Below are 18338 nucleotides of genomic sequence, written 5' to 3' on the forward strand. Positions count from 1 at the left end.
ACATTTAATGACCAACTCAAAAAGCACACGATTTAAATTACAAACACCAACTTAGTCATAAGCCTGGTTTTGACATTGAGGACAGCGATGGCCTATATTTTCAACAGAGAATAACAGCACACTGCACTGCAGACTGAATACTGCCTGCATTTATCCAAGACATAGCTTAAGGCCTGATGAATCAAACAATACAATTCCATGCAGGGGGAAATCTGGTAAGGCAGGGTCACCAGGTTACTAGAGCTGTCAAGTTCTGGTTGGTTGGAATTTGTTACTCAATTCTCATTGGACGGACAATCGCTGATGATAGTTTCATAAGGAAAAAAACTCTTCTTAATCCATTATTCCTGGGGTGCATAATATGCAGATCAAGGTATTTTATTGATGAATGATGAGCTGTATTGTGTTAGAATTTAACTGACGTGTTATAACTCGCCCGACTTAAGGATGACCGCTAGTCTACTTAGTGAACATTGACAACTATTTTACACCATGTCAAATAAGTCGTTGTAGGCTTTTGGTTAAGAAGGACGACACAAAAGTGTGTTGGCATTTAAAAAATGGTAGGCATAAGTAATTCTCGAAGCATAGCACCCGATATGCTTCGAGTATGAACATATCAGACATGACAACTTGGACACATTGCAGCGTCATTCATGAGTGGATCTGGAACCCACTGACTCCCTCCATACAGCCCTTAGGTGATATTTAGGCTAGCAGGTAGAGTGGGGTGCACTGCGGCAGATTAGGTTCATCTAGAGACAAAGCTCAGATTTTAATTTCAACCAATCAATGTTTAGCCTACCATGATCCTCTTTGGTTGACTACAGCCCTATAGGTTACAGTGGTGGTTATCCTGTTGACACTTTACTCGTATAATCTCGTCTTCATAGCAACAGGTTAGGTTTACGGAAGTTGAGACATTTGAGGAGAACCACTTTTATTTTTACAAATCAAGACCGACTCTTTAGGATCACCGTCAACAATATGATGTGGATATATCTGCAAAATAAGAGAAGTTCCCTTGGCGGTCACGTCTACTAAATGGGATGAGAATCTGGGAAACTGGGTTCCGTAAACCTCCTTCTGTGCTTAAATGGCAGTTAAGAACCCTGGTTACGGCAGTAACCAGGGTTCCTGTGTGCATAGTGCAACGTACTGACACAGACATCATGTGTCAACATGGTGAGTGAAGGGGCTTCCACATCTCTTACCTGCTCATCCCTCTGCCTCCACTGCTGCCACCCTTCTGGTGGTGGAGTACCCTGGTCACCTAACCCTGGATTCAGAAGCACATTGGCTACACTCTGAAGGGTCGGTGGTTGGGATGAAGGTTTTTGAGGGATCTTCTTGAATGCCAGACTTCTTAACTAAAATGGGAGAAAATAAATAAAAATAAGTTTGACATCTTGACAAATCGGCTCCAGTCTGAATCTAGTGTAAACATTATTCTAGAAAGCATCCTTTTAACATTGCATAGTGTTAAGGTACCAATACGTACAGCTTTGAATACATGAATAGGTTAGAATCAGCGAATGAATCACATAATCAAGTTTTATTTATTCTATCAACCACCGGTTGGCAGTAAAACTGCAGTGTGAGCAACCTGTGGTAATAAGGCTCATCTACAATGTAGGCCTACCTATTCGTGGCTTGTTCTCGTCCTTACCTCGTTCACTTCACACTTTTGTTGGTCCTTCATTTTCTTCTTCTTATCTTTCTTCTGGTCGTTTTTCTGAGTCGTTTTGCCAGCTGCCGTGGTCTTACCCGGTCTGTTCTTCCCAGACGAGTCGCGACCGGCTTTGCCAGTGCTCTTACCCTCAGAGTCCGAATCAGAGTCGATTTGCAGCAGGGCGAACCGGGACGCGGTGGTGGGGACATTGATCATTGTAGACGATGCCATTGATCAAATGTAGGTAGCAAACTGTTCACAAAGACAAAAATACTGTGTGAACCTCCGACTACACCGAACCACACGTGTGGGAGGTACAATCGTTCTGGAATGAAGCAAGTATGTTCTAACGTTAACAATAAGGTTGATGTATAAACCTGACGTCAAGGCCAAAGTCTTTCGGTTTCATTTACACCGATATTGATGCGATATCATAAAAAAAAAAACGCAGCTAGCATTACATCACATTTAGCCCCGCTAAGCAACACATCGTTAGCCGGACAAAGCTAACCAAACAAGTGGAGAACAGGCTCAATGAAATCAACTACAAACACGTTCACCGTTTAAAAATGAACACGTACTGCAGCACTACTCGTTAAGTATTTTGGATGTCATACCCGTGAGAAATTGTTGGTGAAAACCTACTTTTAGTTGTGAAAGAAAGTGTCCTGTTTGTAACTAACACGTTCAGCAGTGCTCGCCGGAGGAGTATGTACAGCAAGCCGGGTGGACCAAAAACATGCCCATGTCCCGGTGTATGTAAATGGCTATTCGATTTTGTTGCAGAATGCTGTGATATTATCTTAACAAGTAAAACAGAGTCAGAAAAAAAGTGAGAAAGAGAAAAAAATAATTTAAACCTCACAACAGAATTAAGTTGAAAACAAAAAAGAATACTTGAATGATCTAAATAAGAAACTAGGAGTTCCCAAAATTACCCAACACCGCTATGAACTCCCTAAAATAAGCAAACTAGGTCAACTTATCAATAAAAGCAACCAACACGTTAGTAATGTTTTTTTAATTTAACAATCAAACCATATTTTAACGTAACAACATAACACACACTTACAGTGCGTACTCACATCAATATGTTCTGTTGTGTGCATTTTAAATGCTAGTCTACCTAGCATTTTGAATGCTAGTTCGACACCTGTCTTTCAAATGGGTTTATGTTAAAATACTAAGACTGTAACTCAACTATTATAAACTTAAATGTCGATTACTGAGAAAAGAAAGTACAAGGATAGTGGTAATTGAATTACTACACAGAGGTTGTCTTACATCTAAAAGGGGTTTATGACGATGTTTATTTCCCTGTGTGGCTTTGAGATTACCTCTGGAGTAATGTTACACCGTTAGTCTCCCTGGAAATAGTAAGGACATGTATATGTATAAATAACCTGTAAGAGCGTATCTTAATTTAGTTCGCAACTGTTTCTTATTGAAATTCAACCTGCATTTTACAATTGGGGAGGAACCCTCATGGAAAGTCATTAGACCGGAGAAAAGAAAACAGAACACATCAACTAATAGGTTGCCATTCTGATTAGTAGTTATAGCATATTACCAATTGCCAAACAGTGTTACTACTATTGCTAGTCGGCAAGAAGGCACCCTTGTCTTTGCTCGTTTAAATTAGTGTTTTCGAGATAACTCTATTGAGTCCTCCAGTATTGACTCCGTGCTGGTCTTCACTACTGAATGACGCCCCCGTGTGGCCGATCGAGGGACCTGAAGGTCTGAGGGTGGGATCTCCCTTAGCTCTCTGCGAGACACACGGACCGTGGCGATCTCTGGCCCCTCCCCAACAGGCCCCTGTGCATGTGTCTGAATGTAAGAGGGCTCCTTTTGTGTCGTTTGAAGGTTAAAGGTCGACGAGGAAAATGCTTCGTTTGGGGGTTCGCCCGTCTGTGCCTGTGTCGGCGCCTGCGTCCCAGTGCTGTGTGCGTTGCTCTCAGACGGTCGAGAGGGTGTCTTTGTGTTCTTCTGCGCGTATTTCCTCTGGGGGTCCTCGTGTGGGAGGGCTGGTTGAGCGGAGGGCTCTTGTGGGGTTTGTTGAGGATCACAGAGCAGCTCTTTCAGTTTCTTCTTCAGCTGGCGGCTGGAACACTTGTAGAAGAACAACTCCCTCTCCAGCTGCTGGAGCCTAGCTCGCACGGCCCGCTCTGCCTCCCCAGAGCCCCCCTCTACACACACACACACACACGCACACGCACACACACACACACACATGCACACACAGACAGACAGACAGACACACAGACAGACAGACAGACAGACAGACAGACAGACAGACAGACAGACAGACAGACAGACAGACAGACAGACAGACAGACAGACAGACAGACAGACAGACAATGTGACCGAGAATTCCATGATTACCTTATTGACGGATAAATAAAGTCATACATGAAACCAAACAACAAGAAACAAACTCTCTTGCAAAATTGGCTTTCTACCGATAGGCCCGCCAGGAAAATACTCAGCCAAACCGTCATGTTGCAAAGCACTCTATGTACCAACATATTTCCCCCGCCACTTTCTGAGCACTAATGAGTCCCCCATCCACCAACCCACACACACACACACACACACACTTACACACACACCCTCCCTTCCTGGTACCTCTGAGCTGTTTGAGCAGCTGCTGCATGCTGCCCTGGTGCTGCTGCTGCTGCAGGGTGAGCCTCCGGTCTGTGTCTAGGACCAGGTGCTGCAGGGCGGCCTCGGCCGTCCGGTACTGGCCCTCCCGCTCGCCGGCCGCCAGGCGCAGGTCCTCGCAGCACAGCCGCAGGCAACGCAACTCGTCCCGCAGGCGCACCACCTGGAGGGGGGAGGAGCAGGGTGGAGGTGGTGGTGGTGGAGCATAGTAGGAGGATCAACCGGTATAATGATGAGATTTGGGCTATTGACGTATTGGTGCAGCTGCTAGATTATGAAAAAATATTCTGAATTGTCAATATTGTCAATCTCGATTATTCAAACGATTATTTTTGAGTTTCTAAACGTGATGCATTTATTCAGCATTCTCTTACAAAAAATACTTGTAACTGAGAACTCTGAAATCTCCCCTTAAAAAATACACAAAATGCTCCAATAGAAATAAAAGTAGTTCCCAGCTCTACGTATTGGTATATTATAAATATTACGTGCTGTTATCTTTTGCATTTACATTACGTTACAATGTCATCCAGTTGGATCTGAACTTGTACTGTGTGCAAACACGAGTGCATTCATTCTGAGCATGGGTTGGCTCAGTGGGCAAATCCGCCCCCTTACCCTGTCAGTGTTCGCACAACCCTTTACCAGTTGAACCATACAGAGCCGTTTAGTAGACGGTTGAGGCTCACTGAAATAATAATGTGTATGCTTGTCAACTATATGTGAGTATGTCGGAGATTCACCTTGTTGAAGTATTTTAACAGCAAATTCGAGGCCTCTGTCTGCGAGAGGTTCTTCAGCTTCCTGGAGACATTACATAGTTGGGAGGGTTCAGTGGTCTGGGACTGGTGGGAGATAATGGTGGTGATTGACAGCTGCTTCTGCCTGTCTTGAATGGACTGGTTCTTAAAGTCCAGAGCCGCCTCCAGCACTTCTATAGCCTCCTCCAACTCAAGCAGCGAATGCTCTTCCTGGACACAGAGAAATTAATGATATATTAGCTACTTAGTTAGCATACATGTGCAAATTCATTGATTGTACACAGGTTTCGAGGGAATGGCTTATATTACATATGATTAAAGATAGGGGAGGCAATTTGGAGGAACCAGTCAGAATAAGCTAGATTTATCCTACCGAAAAATGAGCCTACAGAAAAAATCCCAAGACTCCCTCCAGGCCTCTGTCCAAAGTGCCTGCCCCTAAACACAGGACTAGCTCGCTAGCTTCAGCAATAGTTCTTCCTAGTATTGTGGAAGACTCCAGCCCTGTGCAATGAGTAGGCCATTCAATCGTTTAATTCGGCATGAATTAAATGATTACAGTCCTACCACAGCCATAGTTATCAGATTTTTTACTTTTTTGTCAGAGCATTTGATTTATTGATTGGTGTTGGGATGAAAAGAATATTTCAATAAATATGAGGAAAAAAAGGCTTATAAATTGCCTGCCCCAGCTTTAATTTTGGAATGTATGTCTCCCTTTTTTGTGTTATAATATATATTGCATTATAATAGCGGATAGAGCAAAAAGCAGTATTCAGTTCTGGAGACGCAAGCACATACACAAACACACAGTCACCGTCTCTTGTCCTGACCTTTGTGGACAGCCCCTTCCCATCTCGGAGCTGTGTGTTCAGGATATCTCTCCTCTTTCTGAGGGAGTCTCTCTCCTTCTCCAGTTCCTCTGCAGTGACCACTCTGTTGTGCCCTGCCTGGCCACTGCCCCCTAGCTGTTCCTCGAGGGACTCCAGCCGCGTCGAAACACGCAGAAGATCCTGACTTAGGACCTGAGAAAAGCATGGAGGCAATGACAATGAATGTTATGTTGGATTTCAATAAAAGAAGATGACAAACAATTGAATTTGCAAAAAAAACTCTATTTTTCACAAACTTTTGGAAGAATAAAATAATTATTATGATGAATTGAAGTTAGATAAGTTTGTTGAGCAAGTATGATCAACCTCTTACAATGTCAAAGGAAAGCCATAAGTTACAGCTATCCGCAACATGTTGTGTGTTCTGTGATACGGTCACATTCAAGCACGCACACCCACGCACGCACCAACACACACACACCTGGCTGGAACGCAGCCTCTTGTTCTCCAGTTTGCTGCGTTGCAGGAGACACGCCTCCTTGCGTAGCAGCATCTCCTCTCTCCTCTTTAGCTCCGCCTCCAGCTCCTGGAGCTCCGCCCTCCGCTGCAGGGCCCGCTCCTCCTCCCTCTCCAGCCAATCACCATCATGCTCCTTTAACCAGGAAGAAGGATAATTAGGCGATTACGGAGTGGAATGGCAATAGTCAGCGTAACAACAAGAACATAGTTTAATTATTATTCTAATAACAATATTGTTAAATTGTGAGTTTCACCTCTTCTTGTGTGCCTTCAAAGAGTCTGCTTTGGGAGATGCTGGTTCCCTCTATTATTAAGCCCTTCAAATATAAGAGATCAAGATTAACTGAATGGTTGACTGCTCTGTTCAATGCAGCAGTTATCCCAATAGCTAACCAAAATATTGCAAAAAACTATTTGCATTTGTACTTTAATATTTCTATATTTCTATAATACTATTATCATTATTATAAGCGGTTTGCTGATATTAATTAACATGATAATATAAATTACACATAGAATTCCAACCTTGTTGATGGACTGAGTCCCTGCAGAGTGGTGCTTCAGGCTGGTTCGGAGTCGTTCTCTCTGCAGGCTCAGGTGTTGCAGGCTGTGGTACAGCTCTGCCCGGGCCTGCTGGCTCTGCAGGGACAGTCTGTTCAACACGCCTGCCTTCCTACCATCCTCCTTATGTGTGTCGATGGCTCTGGCATCCCTGCCTGTCGCACAGACCAAGATCCACACTGAGTAATAACCACCTTTGCCTCAGGAAGAATTATGTTAAAATAATTCTGGCAGAGCCTTGGCTCCACTTGGCTCGCCTGTTCGAGTAAGCCAGGCTTACGAGAACATGTTGAGTAACAACTTTCATAATATTGAGTCATTTAACACCTTGCAATAAAACAAACACCATGGAGGGTTTTTAAACAGTCTACCATCGCATAGTAAATGTTGACATAAGCGGGTTGGAGACATAATATTTTACGAGGGAGGAAGCACACTTGTTTTGTCGAGTTCTTTAATGAGCTGCTCCTTCATGCGCATGTTGATGGACAAATCCTGGATTCTACGCTGAATGGGGCAAGATCCTACTCCCACCTCCTTCAGATGTATTGGTTTCCCATGGATCTCTGTGGAGAGCCAAATCTGTTGTCAGTGACAGAATACAAACCAAGTATGGACTGTGCTGCTGATTAATCTTTCCCTTTGAGAATGCCAGAGGACCTGAGCTTCATGTTATTTGCATACATAAGCATGCCTACGTAATGTACAGAGGTTATATAGGCCATACAGTTATTTTTGTAGGACGTCGGACAAACTATCTGCAATGGTGATGTTCTTCATAAAATAACAAAAAGCAAGCCAAGGGTTACCTTGTGTTAGCTGGGAACATTGAGACAACAGGACTCCCTCGTGGGTCTTCTGGTGAGTGTCAGTCCCATTGTGTTTCTGGTCTGGACTCTTCTGAAGGCCGGTCCAAGTGCGATTCAGAGAACGTCTGTCGTTACAACACAACAATAAGCCCGATATCAGATCCTCATAAGAGGGACATCTGCTTATCTTGCAACCAACCTAAGCTGTTGGCTGATTTTAACTCACCTGAATCCCATTTGGCTGTCCTCCCCATCTTCATCCTCATCATCGTCCACCACCTCCTCCTCCACCTCCATGTTCTCCTTCTGGTCTCTGTCTCCCCCCTTCCCCTCACGCTGCTTGATGAAAGGGCAGTAGACCTCCTGTTTGTCCTCGATCTCCGCCAGCAGGAGATGGCCACGCATCCTGAACGCTGCCATCACTCTTTCCAAAGAACATGCTGCCGGACTCGTATGGATCTGCAGTCAACGCACCAACACCAACACACACACACACACACACACACACCACACACACACACACACACACACACACACACACACACACACACACACACACACACACACACACACACAAGCAAACATGGATGTGCACAACAATTTGAGGCGCCCGGTTTTTTATTTGTCTCATGAAAATGACAAAGATTATTCATGAAACAAGTAACCCCCCAAAAAACAGTTAATTCAATTTCCCATGACATTAAGCTACAAGTGATGCTGTGTTACAACAACCGTACCCTCCGAGAAGGCTGGTGGCGCCGGCTGTCCCCCACCAGGGGGGCGCTGTAGGGCCTCCTGGCAGAGTGAACAGTGGGGGCCGTTTCCCCGGAGCTCCCCGGGGTGAGCCTAGAGGTCATGAGGTCACCGCGAAGCCGTTTGATCAGAATCTCTTGTTCCACCAGGTGTTCTGTCTGCAAACGTCCAAACACTCAAACACTTCAAAGGGAAAAATGACCTAGAACCTATAATATCATTTGAATTGATTCCTCAATTTCATCTAAATCAGCTAGGCTGTTTTCATTTATTCATAAATCAGGACATTTATCCCTCTACATTAGTTAATATACCATCGCTCCCCCCCCACAGCATCTCACACATCTTTACCTGTATGCGTGTGCGATCCTTCTCCTCTTCTAGGGCCTGCAACTGGCTCTTCCTATCCAAGACCACTTCCTGTATCGCCCTCTTGGCCTGTCGGAGAGCCTCTTCTTTCTGCTGCAGTTCCTGCTCGGCTCCGGCCAAAGCCTCCTGAGAGAGAGGATCATTGATTTGATATCATTACGGTTTGAATGTACTGTAATATTCGTGATCCACTGTAACTTTTCACTCTTTATTTGGATATTGTTCGACAGGAATCTTTAAAGAGAACTACAGTGTGGTCGTTAAGTAAGGGATAATGTACAGAACGCCGGTCATTATCGGGAAAATAAGCCACGACAGCCATTGAAGGGGCTGATTTTCGATAATTGCCCGCGTTCTATACATTAACCCGCTTATTACACAGGTAGTTTCCAAATCGAAAAAATAAGTTCAAACAGTGTGTCTTTCTACAAATAATTTGTTACCACTCGTAGTGTTGATAAGCAGAGAAATAGTTCGCCAAAGATGTTTTCTTTTTGGCAAGTAGCCGAATAATTGGGATAATGTACAGAGCACCGGTCAATATCGAAAATGAGCCCCTTCAGGGCGAGGCAAGACACCTCACCTTTGCGTCAGTGCATCTGGGCTTATTTCCCCTATAATATCATTGTAGTATCATGTGGACATGATATTTTATAAATAAAAGAATAAGGAATGAGATATATGTAAGTCAGTGATCTGTGTGTACCCTTATGTTGCGTAACTACCTGGCTTTTGTTGAGTTCTCGCCTGAGCTGTAGCACAGTGAGGGGTTGGGCCTCATCTGGATTTTCATTGGTCGGATCTAAATGCTCCAAAGTCACGAGTCTCTCTTGCCAATCCTTCACCCGCTGCCTGATCGGGGCACTAAGGGTTGGTGCGGACAAATCCTTCAACAGCTCAGCAGCTTCATGGGCCAGCAGGAGATAATGCAGCGCTTCCTCCTGATTGGCTGTCCTCTCGAGGTCTGTTTGTCTCTCGGAGCTCTCCTCACACTCCTTCCTCTCCTCCTCCTCCTTCTCTACCCTCCCGGCCGCTTTCCCCGCCTTCGCCCTCTCCTTCTCCAGCTCTCTCTCCCTCTCCTTCAGCAGCTCTCGGAGCGTCTCCACCTCGTAGGCCAGCTCCCCCAGACGGGCCTCGCCGGGGTCCCAGACGGGAGGGCAGGACTTGGTGTCCGACCGGGACACCGCGGCACCGGGGCGGTTGCGTACGTGGCGTGTCCTGTGGGCGAACTGCAGGACGCTGAGGGTCTCGGCCATGCTGTGGTGGGAGGGGCTGACGCAGGCCACCATCAGCGTGTGGGCCGTCCCCCCCAGCGAGTCTCTCAGGAGCCGCGTGATCTTGGCGTCTCGGTACGGCACGTGCACGCCACCGCCGCCGTGGTTGTGGTGGTTGTTGTTGTTGTTGTTGACCGCGTGGCCGCCGCGGCGACCCCGCCCTGGGTCCGAGAGCGCACGGATGACGTTCCCCAGCGCCAGCAGGCCGGCGTTGATGTAGACCGACTCCTTGAGCCGCACGCCGGTGTTGCCCGTCCGGCCGGCGCGCTCCGAGCCGGCGAGGTCCACCAGGTGGAGCTTGGAGAGGCGGACGGCGTGGCCCGTGTCCCCGCGGCGGCCCCGGCTGAGCTGGAGGGAGAGGATGGCGTGCGAGCGGCTCGAGTGTTCGTTCATCCCCGTGGTGCCCGTGTGGCGCAGGGCGTTGCCCGCCTGGAGGACGCTGAGGAGCTCGTCGGCGGTGCGGACCACCGTCTCCCTGGCCCCCACCACCACTGGAAAAAATAACAACACGGATGAATCCCTTGTTAATGATTATAGTACAACCTATAAGGTATTGTATAATGAATACCCTAAGATGATACGGTTAGCCTCAAACTAGCTGGGTTCATGAAAAACTGACCGCCACACACACACAACTCAGTGTTACACAACGGGAAAGGAGCCTCCCTTATGAAGCGCACAATGGAAACCAATGTGAACCCATGGGAGAACAGACAATTCCACTGGCATCAGGATCAGAGCCAGGCATTGGGCCAATATAAGGTTCTACTACCCTGTACCCTTGTGATAAACTACTGTACTGTGGCCTATATCAAGGTCCCCTGCTTTGACCTATCTCTGATCATCATTAGGCCCTATATGGTGTTAATACACAAGTGAACATTAACTCTGAAATTCAAACACCCCTGTAAGCCTACATTACCCTACCAAAACCCCAGAATGTGAGCTCTTGTACAAGCTGCCTGAGTGCCCCTCCTGACCTGTGTTTCCTCGGTCGTCCTCTCTGATATGAAGCTCTTTGTGGTTGGTGTGGAGTTCCAACAGGTCTCTCAGTTCCTCCTGGTACAGCTCCATATAGGAGACCCGTACAGTGTGCTCCATCTGCCCATCACCTTTCCCTGCCGGCCTCTTCTGCCCCAGCAGCTGGAACACATCCTGGGCCAGGCGGCCGATAATACCCCAGTCCTCATCTGGAGGAGAGGGCAAGACATTGATAAGAGTCAGAGGGAGGAGATACGTTTGGAAGTTTGGAAGTAATCACACATGAACGGTCTTTACAGCGATATGCCTGATATATCCTTCGTAATCAAATGGCCAAAACATGTGGATTTAAAAGTTTTTGTATAAAAATGTTGACAATTGTAGTTCATCCGTTTGTATTACGGGTGAAAGAGTTTACAAAGCGAGACTTATTATTCTACTGTGTCGTCCACTTACCAACGAGTCCCCCTCCTAGTGTGTAGGTCTTCCCCGACCCGGTTTGTCCGTAGGCGAATACCGTAGCGTTGTAGCCGTCGATGAGCGACTCCACCAGCGGGTGGACGCAGGCCTCGTACAGCTCATCGTGGCTGGACTCACAGCCAAAGACGTGGTCGAAAGGAAAGGTCTTATCCTTCCCGATCATCACATGGGACGTGTCGGGCACCACTCGCACACACACCTGGTGGTTGTGGAGAACTTCTCTGGGGAGTAAGGGACGGACGCGGACGGCCACCCTGACACACACCTCGTTCATCTTTACTTTGGTACTAGGTGGGAATGGGAGGAATCCTGTTAGATTCTGTTTTGAACTCACCGCATGGTCTTTGTCAGGAGCGTTATTCACTTAGAATTGGAAGTATACATACGTAAATCCTTTCAAAAAGTGTTCCGATATTAGAAATTGGTCGTATAAACAACGTTTGAATACTAGTTACACTCGTTAACTGTGTTGTATGTACTTGTGTCCATACAACGCGACCTCTATCATAACTTTATCATAGTTCCAATATAGTGCCACACAATGATTACAGTGTGGAGCGATACGTTTTTATTGCAAAAAAAAATATGACATGAAATACCTCTGCTTAAATTGAATTGTCCTGAAACAAAACGCGAGTTGAAAAACGGTCCAGTTTAGCACCTGGTCTCGTTTGTTGTCGGTCTGCCGTTGCCGTGGTTGCCCGGGAAACCGCCACCGATGTGACAGCAGCGAGTCGACGAAAACAAAGGAAGTGCTTCCGACGATCCACGAAAGCAACAGCGACACCATTCGGCAGTACAGAACACTGCAATACCGTACAGTGTTCAGTTGTTTCTAAATTACATTGCATTTTTAAAAGAGCATCTCTCTGCTTCAAACAGATCGCATGAATTAAGTAAAGTGCAGGCCAATAAATGCTGTCAAACGACATTCCTGTTTTTAATATGCACTTTATTTCAAAGAAACATCACTTTGTAATAGAAAATACAGATATCATTTGATTTAAAGAATGCAGTCAGTAATAAATGCAGCGTGTGTGGTGTATGGGAATATGGGACATCTCTTTTTCAAGTTTCTTTGCATAAGGCCACAGGTAAAAGTCGATAATGGCTGAATTGATGTTGCAAGGCACTCCGTCTCTCTCTTGCACCAGCTTGCATAGATGCTCTTTAATCAGCTCCACCGACCATATGGAACATCCACGGATCTCCACCTCTCTCCTGTCCCCAGACCTCAGAAGCTCACCTTGGTATTGGGGGAGAGAGACGGGGAGGATAGGATAAGGGTAAGAGTGAAGATCAATAAGGGGGTAATCACACACTTCCTGCGGTGTAAGTGACCAACATGTCAGAAACGAACAACTATTCTGTGAGGAATTTCATATCTATAAATGTTTTTCTAATCAATATAACATTTGTAATTCTATACAAATGTATATTATAAAAGTGTCTAAGGGTCGGACTTTACAGAGCTAGATTAGCCATCTAATTGTTCGCCTTTGGACAGGCAAATGAAGAGATTCAAGACAGACGATACTTGAAACAACAATGGACACAAATAGCATTATTTTATGTGGATCATCTTGGATGATGATTTTTCATGGCCAAACGGGCCAACATACAAAAAAAAATCCCCAGGGTTACCATTCTTGAGCGTGTCAGTTAGAGCATTGCTGTATCGTAGTGCACCCAGATACACTAGGGCCTGGGGCACGCGGTAGTCTGCGAACATGGTAAGCCAGTCCAGGTTCGGGATGTCTCCTTCCCCCCTGGCCTCCATGATGCCCCAGAAGTCCGCCACCAGGATCTGGGCCCGCTTGTAGAAGGAGATGCTTTTCCCCTGCATTGGACCAATTTATTGAGTGAATGAGGGATATGTTTTGAATGATTATCGTGTCTGTCTGTCTGTCTGTCTTTGGGTGGGTGTGTGAGGGTCTGTCTGTCTGTGTGTGTTTAATATATAGTGTATGGCAGTTTAACTGTTTGTCTTCGAGCCGAAAAGCTATTGGTTCAAACCCCCAATGTACCCGACCCAAACCTGTATCCCTGAGCAAGTTGCCCTAACCCCTATGTAATAAAGATCTAAGTACATTCACTTAAACGCTCTCAAGATAAAAGTATCAAATATTTGAATAAATACTTGTTATTTGGTTGTCAATTCTTTGATAAGACACAGTTTGGGAAAGAAGAGTAGGGGAATAAGCAGGTTTTCATTCACACTTTTTTGGCTTAATTTGCCAACCTTCAACCAGATAGGTGCAACAGGTAGGCAGTGTGTTCCTCTTGAAGACAAAGCACAGCCTTTATTGGTAGATCTGTCCTTCTAGAAAAACGAACATTACAAGACCACAAGGATGGAACTTGTGTGTCTCAATGCTTATGTGTGTGTGTGTGTGTGTGTGTGTGTGTGTGTGTGTGTGTGTGTGTGTGTGTGTGTGTGTGTGTGTGTGTGTGTGTGTGTGTGTGTGTGTGTGTGTGTGTGTGTGTGCGTGCGTGCGTGCGTGTGTGTGTGTGTGTGCATTTGGGCATGCAAATGTGCCACTTCAGATTGATTGTGCTCAGAATTGTGGCCTCTTTGAGACGTTGCTTATCCCTCAATATTAATATCTTCACTTTGGTTTCTTCGTCCTTTTCAAGTGTGATTGCATTGATATATGAAAATATGAAAACCAGACTGACCAGCAGATGGCAGTCTCAAGCTTACCAAACATCACTGGCCATTCCCACTTTGAACAATATAAACTCTGTGAATGGATAGGTATTATTGAAAAATATATGTTTTAAAACTGAAAATTAAAACTAGGGGCTGGTGGCTTTAGATTAAAAGAGGTTAAGACTTCAACCTGTATAATTTCTGTCCTCATACACAATAATCATTGACCCCATTTTTCGTTTCATTCCGATCTCCTATTTAGTTAAAAAATGTATCATTCTGATCATACACATTGTTGCATCCTTGTATCAAACTGCCCTCCTTCATATTTATTCATCTGATTCTGACTTCTTACTTGGTTGAATTCTGTATGCCTTTGACCCCATATATATATACATACTTACTTGCATACCGGTGTCATTCTAACCTCATATACATAACATAGTTAGTAGCACAGCAGTATCATTCTAACCTCATTTATATACATAGCTGGTGTCACGCCAGTATTTTCTCACTTCATGTACGTCCATCGTCAGCTGCATGCCAGGAACATTATAACTTCCTATGTGGAGATAGTTAGTAGCAGATCTGCATCATCCTGACCTCATAAATAGTTGCATCTCTGTAGGAGGGAAGCTTCTCCACGATGAGTTCCACCATTTTCTGGGCATCATTCCCGGCTTGGCTGATGAAGCTCCTGCAGTTTCCTCCATTTTCTAATAGCACACGTCCGCCTTCAGTGAGAACCTAAATCAAATCCACAGGCATGAATGCAAAAGCCTTGTACACAGACATCCCCCCCACCCCTAATAATATAGTTAGAAAATAATGCAATATAGGCCTACCAAAAATAATGATACAACCCATACTAAAAGCAAACGTGCCGTGACTGTGAGGAACCCCAGTGAGTGACTTGAGTGATTGACACTTATTGAGTTGAGTGATTGACAGTTCTTGAGTTGAGTGATTGACAGTGAGTCGAGTGAGTGACAGTAGGGGAGATAGTGATTGACCCTGCGGCTTAGAAGGAAGCGTTCTGCAGGCTTTCAATGGCGTCGTGCCCTAAGGAGGACACCGGTTGTGTAACGTGTCGTTTGTGTAACGTGTGTGGCGGTGGTGGGCCGTACCTGGTGGCGCTCCACCAGCATTGGCATGGGCGTGGTGTTGTCCGAGCGCAGGACATGCCTCAACTGCTCCAGGCTCATGCGGGAAAAGTATTCCGGGTCGGTAATGGGTACGCCTAAGGCAGGAGACAAGAGTGTGAGGAGAAAAGAATGGCCATATAGAGAAATGCAGACCTGGTCGGAAAGGCCTGGAGAAAATGGGATACTCTTAGGGATTTTTAATAGCCTACTTCTAAAAGTTTCAGGTAGTTGTAATCACAGGAAAATTAACTCCACGGTGGACATTTCTGCTGAGAAGTAGCAGAAGCATAATTGGTGGTAATCTCCTTCGGTCAAACCCTGTGATTCACATCCTGGAGCCAGGTACCTGTGCTTATCCGAGACTATGCTGCAATTAGAACAGCACCAGCGATCACCCAGCGAGAAACACTGTTCCATATGAGCCATAATTGAGACAAATCCAGAGTCCTCCCAGCCGACTATAAAGGGCCGTCAGACACACACAGAGCTGAGGCAATTTCCGAGCAGTGGGAGCAATGTTTAATGCAGATAATAAGATATAGAATTAGATTTGACGTCAAAAAAAAGAAACCCCGGGCAGAAAATGATTTCACAAAGAAAAGGTTCTATGAAAGGAATGCATTGGGGATTGAGACCCGACATGCTAAAGATTAATTATATTTTAAATAAATCTTTATTCCCTCTAAAAAACTCCTCAAGGTAAAAGTGACCTTTAATTCAATGATTCAGTATGTTTTTGGTCTTTTGCCTGTGTATTGCAAAGTCCTGAGGAAAATTTTTTGTGAAATTTATTTTCCAGGGACAACAGAAAATTACTAATTACATAGAATCTGAAAACTCCATTAACGGCTAATGTTTTGCTGGTTAGACAATCAACAATCAGCAGCAATAATTTCCTGAAATGACTTTCCCCAACCTTGATAACAGTTCCATTGAACTAGATAAAGTAAAAGTATTTTCCAATCTCAAATCAAGTGTGTACAATTTATTGTGGCAAACATGGTCAGAGGAAAATGAAATAGGGCTCAATTTATTTTATTTATTTATTTATGTCATGCATTATCTTTGATTTTTCAAACTATTTCCAAATTAATTATAAAATCGAGAATAAAAAGTGTATTACTGTATGTTGGCATTGTTTCTTGGATTTCTCTCACCTTCTTCTATAGCTCTGGTGATGGCAGCACAAAGAGTCATGTAGCCTCTGTATGTGGTCCCTTTGTAGGTCACCTCACACTGCTTGTCCTCTTCCTCTGGCCCAAAAGGAGAAGTTCATGGTATCCACCACAACACACCAGTTCAATGCCTGTACTTAGAACGAAAAATATCCATAGTCAGCTGGAACGTATGCCACAATATCGCCACCAGTAATGACCGACTGGAATTTTATAAAGGGACTATGCAGTGCATTCAGAAAACTCCTTCCTCTTTAATTCTTTTTCAAGAAATGATTACATTCTGTTGAGACAATGAATAACTCTAACATAGTGTTTCCGGTCCCAGTGCTGGTCTATTCAATACACATATTTAAATCAAATTAATCAATCCGCCTGATGTTGTCATTGGCGCACATTCATGCTAAAGATCGAGGGATGTCCGGATGGTTGTGTGTTTCTTAGACACTCCCCTGGGCAGCGGTGTCTCTGGGGGCCAGGGGGTTGGCCTTCTTTCCAGCCGCTGGCCGTGAGGTCCTCACTGTGGCGCAGGGCGTAGAGCATCTCTGCCGCCTGTGCACCCCTTCCACATCCACAAACACATCCTGGCTGCGCGCCGCCACAAAGCGTCCAGAATCGAGCGGAGGAAGAGGCCGATCCATGGCGTCGGTGGCCATGTAAGTTGAGGTTGTGGTAGTGGCGCTGGTGGTGGTGGTGGTGGTGGTGGTGGTGCGGTTGGTAGTGGAGGTGGCGTTGTTGGTAGTGGTGTTGATGTAGGTTACGATACAACTGCATAATGAAAAGCAATGGGAAAGAACAGAGAAAACAGAACATTATTATTTAATCGTTCACACAATTTCAATCTTGTTTCACTTCAAAAAAAATTCCCATAAATGGGAATAACCATTGCAAAGCTTTATATTCAACTTATTTAAATTATTTATGCCCCATGAAGTAGCCTAGTTATAGATTGAGTACTTCTTATTTTAATATTGTTGATAAGGAAATAATGAGAGGCCGAACATTTATACCCTATCCCTGAACTTGCTCCATACTTGCCAGCTATACCATGAGGAAAGACCCAGAGTTGCCAGCTGAATATAAACCACACTCTGACCCATTTCTCCTGCTGGCTTTAGTGGAATTATTATTGGGACCAGTGTTTCAGGCCTTTGCCCTGGCCAAGGAAAACATTTATTTTGTCATGCTACACACTACAACCCCTTGGCCTGGGTCGAGCCAGGGCTCTACCACTGTATTCATGTTATACCAAGGCATCATAATTAGACTTGGCTTTGGTAACATTAACTGGGTAAGTCCAGATCCTATAATTCCAGCATCACCATACTCCAACAGTAGTGTGGATTGCCAAGATCGACTTCGTTAAGAAGAGGAAATGGAAGGTCTTGGTTTTTACATAGTACATGATTATGAACATCTGCCGTAGACCTGGTCGATATATTTGTATGTAGAATAAAATTGTCGTCTTATTGTTGTTGCCTTGAGTTGTTTAATTGGACAATTGAAATATCATACGACAACATTGCTGCCAAGACGAATTTGAAAAAAGGGTAACTGGTACAATAGCACATTGGCGTATCAAGTATGTTGGCGGTATGCAATAACAGCCAGCTCATTTCGTTAGTTAACATTATCATGTAGCCTACTCCAAACGAACTGTCCTACAATACTAAAACATAAGGCTACGTT

The 18338-nt window shown here is 44.9% G+C and overlaps 3 protein-coding genes across 5 annotated transcripts in view; all 3 read right to left on the reverse strand.

The window, feature by feature from the left end:
* gkap1 (G kinase anchoring protein 1) overlaps positions 1 to 2492 on the reverse strand; it is a 6427-nt gene extending 3935 nt beyond the window's left edge. For 2 of the 3 annotated variants that reach the window (XM_030359091.1, XM_030359089.1), the window contains exons 1-3: positions 2318 to 2492; positions 1670 to 1924; positions 1215 to 1370 (exon numbers count right to left, since the gene is read on the reverse strand). In XM_030359091.1, coding sequence (XP_030214951.1) covers positions 1215 to 1370; positions 1670 to 1903 — 390 coding nt within the window. In that variant the 5' untranslated portion in view covers positions 1904 to 1924; positions 2318 to 2492. Of the gene's footprint in view, positions 1 to 1214; positions 1371 to 1669; positions 1925 to 2289 lie in introns of all 3 variants that reach the window. The other variant, XM_030359090.1, reaches the window with a different exon arrangement.
* A 184-nt stretch (positions 2493 to 2676) lies between these two features.
* On the reverse strand, positions 2677 to 12409 carry LOC115545694 (kinesin-like protein KIF27). The gene is made up of 16 exons (XM_030359088.1): positions 12276 to 12409; positions 11653 to 11963; positions 11196 to 11405; positions 9667 to 10706; positions 8924 to 9067; positions 8557 to 8730; positions 8046 to 8278; positions 7820 to 7944; positions 7448 to 7576; positions 6975 to 7165; positions 6704 to 6766; positions 6412 to 6582; positions 5931 to 6122; positions 5080 to 5307; positions 4301 to 4499; positions 2677 to 3861 (listed from the first exon to the last, which is right to left on the reverse strand). Exons 2-16 carry the CDS (start codon positions 11948 to 11950, stop codon positions 3311 to 3313), a joined length of 3948 nt encoding a protein of 1315 aa, XP_030214948.1. The 5' UTR covers positions 11951 to 11963; positions 12276 to 12409; the 3' UTR covers positions 2677 to 3310.
* Positions 12410 to 12607: 198 nt separating this feature from the next.
* On the reverse strand, positions 12608 to 17416 carry qng1 (Q-nucleotide N-glycosylase 1). The gene is given in 8 exon segments (XM_030357695.1): positions 12608 to 12922; positions 13321 to 13516; positions 14933 to 15076; positions 15457 to 15569; positions 16632 to 16731; positions 16733 to 16785; positions 17096 to 17200; positions 17203 to 17416. Coding segments are annotated over 8 exon segments (1044 nt in total). The 5' UTR covers positions 17306 to 17416; the 3' UTR covers positions 12608 to 12692.
* Between the last annotated feature and the right edge of the window lie 922 nt (positions 17417 to 18338).

Source organism: Gadus morhua, chromosome 6 (genome assembly GCF_902167405.1).
Source record: "Gadus morhua chromosome 6, gadMor3.0, whole genome shotgun sequence".
Lineage (NCBI taxonomy): Eukaryota > Metazoa > Chordata > Actinopteri > Gadiformes > Gadidae > Gadus > Gadus morhua.